Source organism: Crocodylus porosus, unplaced genomic scaffold (genome assembly GCF_001723895.1).
Source record: "Crocodylus porosus isolate Cpor-Errol unplaced genomic scaffold, CroPor_comp1, whole genome shotgun sequence".
NCBI lineage: Eukaryota > Metazoa > Chordata > Crocodylia > Crocodylidae > Crocodylus > Crocodylus porosus.
Window position 1 is genome coordinate 15,194,200 of NW_017728931.1, and position 7,443 is coordinate 15,201,642.

Sequence of the window (7,443 nt, forward strand, 5' to 3'; positions counted from 1 at the left end):
CCCCAATGGCTGCCCTGCCTGCCCCAGCTCCTGGCCCTTTAAAAAAAAAAAAAGCATTGACTTAACAGCTCCTGCAATGGCCTTGGGGCTTCTGGGGAGCCCTCTATGCAGCGTGGGGTAGAGGGGATCACCCCCCCCGAAAGCCTGGCAGTATCTGGTGAACTGGGCTTTTTTTTTTTTTTTAAAGAGCTGGGAGCTAGAAGAGCAGGCAAGGCAGCCATTGAGAATGGGTGAGGGATAGTGCCAATTTGGAGATTCTGACAATTCGGCTGCAGCTGAATCTCCAAATCAGATTTGTCTGAATCAATTTGGGACAGTGATTCAAGTCACCAAATCGAATCACTGTCCCATGAATCAGCCAAATCCTAATCCGAAGCGAATACTAGCCACTTCGCACAGGCCTACTGTATACCTTTGTCTATTAGTCTGTTGCAGTGAGGCAGGCTCTAGGCAAGGCATAGCCTATGGCCCACTGATTACAGCTTTACTACTGTGAAGTAGGAGACACAGTATAAGCCTCTTCTGGGTGAGGCAGGGCCTACAACCTGCATCTTCTACTCCTTGGGTAAGAGCCCTAATCACTAGACTATTGAGTAAAAATGTGGGAGGAACCTCCTTCGCCTCTGCTTTACTCTGGGCACTTACACACATATGCAGGTGAATCTAGTGTGCCCCAGAGCTCAGAAGGGAAGCACAAGGCAAGCATAGCTACGCATGTGGGATCTCAATTCTGTACAACTGTCATTGAAGTATTCCTCATCATGGAAGCACAAGCCAAAGAGCATTCATCTTTAATCGGTGAAGAATTCTCAAACCTGGGCTCTCTTTAGTAATGCAAAGTCCAAAGCAAAAGGTGCAGCCATATATTGATGTCCTTTCTTGCTGTGATAGTGTGAGCTGGCTAACTATTAGGGCTGTGCAAAGCTTCGACTTAATATTCAATTTGACAAATATTCGACATATTCGACCTTGTAAAGTTAAAGTCGAGTCAAATAGCAGCTGGTCGAATAGCTGTCGAATTGAATACCGGAAGTCGAGTATTAACAGCGCAAGTCTAATATTGACAGCATGGATCGAATATTCGACAAGTGTCGAATATTCGACTTGCCTATACTGGATTCCCTGTGGGGGGGGAAAAATGGAAAGTAAGGGGAGGGAGGGGGAGAGGGGGAAGGAGTGCTTTCATGACTGACATGTGTGGCTGGCCAGTGACCTGTCAGCATTCTCTGAGGTCCCTTCCAATCCCAGTGCTCTGGGGGAGGGCCAGAGAAAACGCATAAAAGGCAGCAGTTTTTCAGCTCCCCTGCTTTCTGCCTTGGGGTCCGTTTCTGAGCTGCTGGTGTTCTCCAGCACCTCTGTGTCAGACCATGATGGCTGGAAGCCCTGATCTTCAACAGATTCCCTGCTTGCAACTCTAGCAACCAGGAGTTCTGAGAACTCGGTGCTTTTATTTTATAACTACTTTTCATATTAGTTTACACTTATATTGGATAAAGTTAGTAGTAGCCTAGGATCTATTCTATATATAGGAATTTAGTTTATATATCTATATATTTTTTTATACATCATTCATTCTTTCCACCACACCAACACTTCTCAATATATTATCTACACATACAAACACATTTACATAACATCCAGAAATCTAACCCACGGCGCACAGCACACTTAGAGGTTCCAGTTTACATACGAAGGAACACATTATGAAGTGGGGTGGAACTCACACGCAGCCTCTTTCCTCCTGCTACAAGGGATGAGGCTGCTACAAGCAGTAAAGAGAGGGGAGCAGCAGTGCCACTGGAGCCACTGTCTGTGCCTGAGACTCTCTCATGTCCAGACACAGCAGCTACAACCTCTCCCACCATAACTGCAGCCAGCACAGCAGTGCACTCCACCCCTGTGTCACTGCTTATGCTGAACCTCCCAGCGCCAGAAGAAGAGCTGGCGCTGAATCTGGATCTCAGTGCTCTGGCAAGGGAAGTTCTGGGGAAGGAGGGGGAATCAGTTGAGTTTGTGCTTGACACCCCTCAGGTTTTTTCCTTTCAAGCCAAGAAGTCTTTCCCAGAAGGCATTTCAGAAGGTGCCTCTGTACAGCTGAAGGCAAGCAGCTCAGCTGAATCCGCTCTTTCTCTTGCTGTGCCTCTGACTGCTGAAGAGGGGGAGAGTTCAGCAGCATCCACAGATGCACCCGCATGCCAGAGGGAAAGGCCTAGTACTAGCATGGTCTGGGATCATTATGAGCTGGCAGATGATCCCACGTTCGCTATCTGCGTGCCCTGCCAAGCCAAAATCTGCCAGGGCAAGGGAACAAAGTGCATGACCACCTCAGGGATGCTGAATCATCTCCACAGGTACCACCCCTTTGCCACAGGAACGGCCTCAAGAATTTGGGGTGCTGTTTCTCTGAACCCCCTGAACCTATCTTGTTGAAAGTTGGCAGGCTTTGTGGGCTCCTCAGGAGCTACCATTCCTGCAAGTTTGAGCTCCCTGTGACTTTACACATAGAAGTTACAGGCAGTTTGCTCTCAAGAATTTGGGGTGCAGTTTCTCTGCACCCCCTGAACCTATCTTGTTGAAACTTGGCACACTGTGTGGGCTCCTCAGGAGCTACCATTTCTGTAAGTTTCATCAGGATCAGAAATGTCAAAGTTATAGCCTGTTTCAACCTTCTCCATTATAGCCTATGGGGAAGCCAAAGCAGCTCGAATATTCGACTGAGCTTCAACCTCAAGTCGAAGCGGACCTGCTTCGACTCAAAGCAGACGGCAAATTGAAGTGGGACCCAGTTTAATATTCAACATGGCTGTCAAATTGAATATTACCTGCTCTGCACAGCCCTCCTAAATATAAATAGTCCATGGCAGTGGTCCTCAATATTTGATGGCCCTTCGGCAACACCACACTGCCCTCCCAATCTACTTCACTTTTACCTTTTACTTTCCTGTAAGCAATGGCAAAAGCTCTTCTGGACAGCATGTTTTCTGGAAATCATATGTTAGAGACCAGTGGTCTATGGCATCCATGGTAGTTAATTTCACAAAGATTATAAAAATCAGTTAATTTAAAACATTACTAGCAAATAGTAGTTATTTAAAAAATTAAAAGTTTAAAAACCAAGGAGCTTTTGGGGAATGAGATTCTAAAACTTCTACCTTAACTTGCAGCCCATACCCATGGCTGTAGTGCACTCTACAAGGATATAGGTGTATTGGTATTACAGTAACTTCACAAACTTTCCTATCATTTGACTATACATGTAGATGTGGTGCATGCTACACATACACCTCCGTATGTAAGTATGGGCATACTGCCCCAGTGTAGTTCTAAGACCACCCCAAGAAATAGGCCTGCCCACCTCCTCCTGCCCTGTACACATGCTAAAAAAGTGTTGCATGCTTACTGTTTCCTGGCACAAAGCTTAGAATCACTCAGAAGTGAGGTAGAGTACACTTAGATGCTGTTTGATTCATAGTCAATACACAGTGAGCACATCTATACATGCACATTTACTGTGTAGTAACCAAAAATTACTGTGCAATACAGGTGGCATCTACACATGCATGCCTATACTGCACAGTAAATATAGCATCTTACTATGACTTGGGCATAAATTTAATACTTGCATCATGCAGGTATCAAACTTATATCCAGGTAGTTACTTCTCAGTAATGTATATGTAGACACCTTACTGCACAGTAGCACTGTGTGTATGGACTGACTTGGAAATAACTTTAGTCCCAAGTCAGTCACACAGAGTGATACTGTGTTTTAATGCCTGCACATGTAGACACTGGCCTCAACCCACTGACTGCTCAGTAACTTATTGTGCAGTAAATTTAATGTGGTATAAATGCACATGTAAACATGCCTGGTGAGTAGATTAGGTCATCAGAGTTTTCTGGGTAAGCAGTAAAATAGTACAGATGGAAAGACCTGTTACTGTCTTATGTATGCTATTGCTGCTCTTACCTAGTAGCAGGGTGCAGGTAGATGACAATATTGTAAGCCATGATGGTGCCACTCACTGGTGTTCTGTGATGTAGTGGTGATAGCTGCTTATAATAAGAATAATGAAGACCATAGTCTACTAGATTTTTCTGAAATAATTATAACCTCCTATAACAGTGGTTTTCAAATTTTTTAAGCTAAATAAAACTGGTCAGGGGGCTCAAGAAGCCCCCAGTGAGACTCAAGGAACCCCTTGGAAAACGCCAGCTCTTGGTTTTCTCTCATTTTTTACTACTGAAAAAATAATAGAGCAATTTTTCTGTCACAAATAACTCAGAAAGCCTACGATAGGTCAGAATATTTTTGACACTACAGATTCCTATTTGAAATCTCTGGGTCTTGCACATGATGTGTGGGTGTTTCCATACCTAACAGTGTTAATATTGTGAAACACCCTTAAAAGATTCTTGCAGCATCCTGATTAAGAATCACGGCGCTACATTTTCAATCCTTAACTGCCATTATGTATTTCTAAAGTTATCTTTGCAAAGAAAAGGGCAAGTGATTTGCCACCCTCCACTGACGGCTTCTGCAGGCAGTTGCCACCCCGCCAACCCTGCCACTGGCTTCTACAGATGGTTGCCACCCCAAGTCCCTGACCTCGCACGGGCTGATATGCCCCAGACCCTGCACATCCCTAGGGATGACTCTGTCCATGGTGACAACCCCTGGTATATGGCAACATTTTAAACTGTAGATTGGTCTCTTCAGAACAATTAATACTAAAAAATACAGAACAACAAAACAGTACTAATTCAAAGTTTTTAGAATAAAGCCAATAGACAGGCTTCACTAAAAACATTAAAATCCTTCTCTTTCTACAGAATGTGCCTGAGGAGTTTGAACTGGACAGCCACCTCTTTGATAAAGGGAGAGGAGAAATCAGATCAAGAGAAAGTTACTTCTTTAATTTTAAAAGCACTTCCGTGGCTCCATAATTTACAGCCAAACTCAAACTTAATGCACTTTATTAGCTAGCCCTCTAAGGATGCAAAAAAAAATGTACCTGGTATCTAGCAAAATTGCTGATGGTTATACCCCTCAAAGAGGTGTTTATTCACAGTGGAAAGAAAGAAATGTTGCTCATTCAGTTTCACAAGATGGTAAGGTGAGACATAAAGCTGTGGAAGGTAAAAAGGTAGAACAGAAGTAGGAAAAAATATATAAGGCAAATGGAGGCCTGGAGTAGCTTATCAAGGCAGATGCGCTATCACAGTGGATATTCTTGAGCATTCAAATAAGGCACTATTACAGTGGATGTTCTAGGGTAGGCTGGGTAAGACTATTCCTTCTTGGGGTTCCCCAGCTGGCACTGGAGGGTGCGGTGGATGAATTGTAGCCCCCCACCCTTGGGGGAGACTCCAATACATTCTCCCCACCCTCCAACAGGGACTGAAAGAACCCCAGACCAAACCACCTCCCTTACCCCCTCCCATTCTGAAAACAACAACAGGCTGAGAGGCAGCATGAACACAAATTACAGAAGATGTTCCATTTCAGTCATCCTCATTGGACCCTTTCATGCAATGAGGATTCAAGTTTTCACCCAATCAGCCATTTTTTAAGCTGTCTGCTGCTGTGCACTTGTGTTTGGTCATGGCTATAGAATGCTTTCCGTGGTCAGGTAAAAATTGTCATTTCTGTCTGTGCCCTAAGATTTGATCTTCCTATCTACTCAAGCATGGGGCTGTACAAAGATTTTGTGCTTTTAATTCTTAGGGCATTGTAAAACTTTTCTTTTGCAACAGATTTGCAAATGTTTTGTGAAAATGCCAGTACTCACTGCCAGCATTATAAACTTGAAACTTTTCACTGACATTCTCTGTTAAAGTATATGTAAATAAGCAAAAGCAGGGCAAGATGTGTAACCATCTGATAGACTGTGTGCTTTATGATTCCCTAACAGGTCATGCAGATGGATCAAAAGCTTGATGACATCCTGAATGCCCTCCAAACTCAGTTTGATACATGGTTACCGACATGGACATCAGCCCCAGCCACCCCAACCACTAGACATTTACAGTCATCCTTGGATTCCCCCCCTCTAACCCGGAAAATGTAAAAGCCATGAAGACAACAGCCTGCTGCCCTCTCATTCATTTAAGTATGGTTATTTTTATTATTAGTGTCTGGAACTTCTGAGACCATCATTGCTGGAATGTAAATATTCTGCTGCAGGTTGTTAAATCAAAAGGAAAAACATGATTATGCTTCTGTGAGAAAACCTAACCGTTGTGCACAGAACCATAGCAATGCTGAGAGAATCCTCCAGCCCATGGGACTCTAATAATGCTGTAGTATTTAACTGGCAATGCACACGCAGAGCACTGAGTTGAGGTGGAAATCTAAGTCATAAGACAACTCATCCAGAGGTAGGAATGAAGGAGGGACTGTCTTTTCAGTATTCAATCTTCTGTTCTCACTAGTTTATTGTGCATAGCATACCCAAGCAGGGAGAGGGGACCAATACTGGAACACAAAACAAGTGGAAATCAATCAGAAGGAAAATTGAACAGCATGTTTTGCAGTAAAAATAAGTACCAACCAGCAAGAATCATGAAAAGGCCACTGCTAATGTGAATGGCAAAGTAAAGACAATAGACTGCTGCTTAAAAATATGAACATGTAGACAGATTGGCTGATATAGGGAAGACTGAAGCAAGGTCTCAGCTACTTAAAGTGAAAGGTTTGCAAATGAGATGGGATGCACGTTGGAACAGTCAGATACAAGAAACAATACCAGCTTAGAATAACAACAGAAGAACATTTCAATAGTTATCACCTGCACTGATGGTCGTTATGCAACATATTTTCAAACTTGTACTTTCATTAAGTGATGACTGTTAATTCCACTTGCCTTATTTTTAATATAAGACACCAGGATAATAACTGTATATGTAAGAATCTGAAAACCACCCATTCAATGCTGCAGCTGTGAGCTGAAGTTGTGACTTTGAATGACCACATTTGAATGCACATACAGTTGATAAAAGCTAGTCACTTTGCTAGTATACACTGCTGTCTATAATTTAAAATGCTGAGTTTTCATGAAATGTGATTGTAAATTGAGTATATGTGTTATCTGAAGCATTGTTTCTGTGAAATGTTACTGACATGAACAATTTTCAAACATAAGTAATTGATTTTTTCCTTGCTCTCCAGAAAAGGGATGATGCATCATTATTGTTAAAATACATAAATAATAAACCTAAATAAAAAGGGTATATTGCTATTTACTGAAGCCCTTATATTTGCCCTCATATTATGCAAATAAATACCTCCTGCACCACCTGCAAATATATATTTGCATAATCAAGGGTCTGAATGAACAAGTGTTACTGGAATTAGGAGTCCACAGAGCTAGGGCCTCATTCTGTAAAGGGATAAGTACCTTCCAGCACCACTGAAATCCATGGAGACAGAAAGTGTTTAGCA

At 42.8% G+C, this 7,443-nt stretch overlaps 1 protein-coding gene across 1 annotated transcript in view; it reads left to right on the top strand.

Annotated features, from left to right (window-relative positions):
- Positions 1-7,140, top strand: part of LOC109316304 (potassium voltage-gated channel subfamily KQT member 1-like) — a 311,290-nt gene extending 304,150 nt beyond the window's left edge. Inside the window, exon 5 of the mRNA XM_019544251.1 lies at positions 5,915-7,140. Coding sequence (XP_019399796.1) covers positions 5,915-6,070 — 156 coding nt within the window. The 3' untranslated portion in view covers positions 6,071-7,140. The remainder of the gene's footprint in view (positions 1-5,914) is intronic.
- Positions 7,141-7,443: the final 303 nt, after the last annotated feature.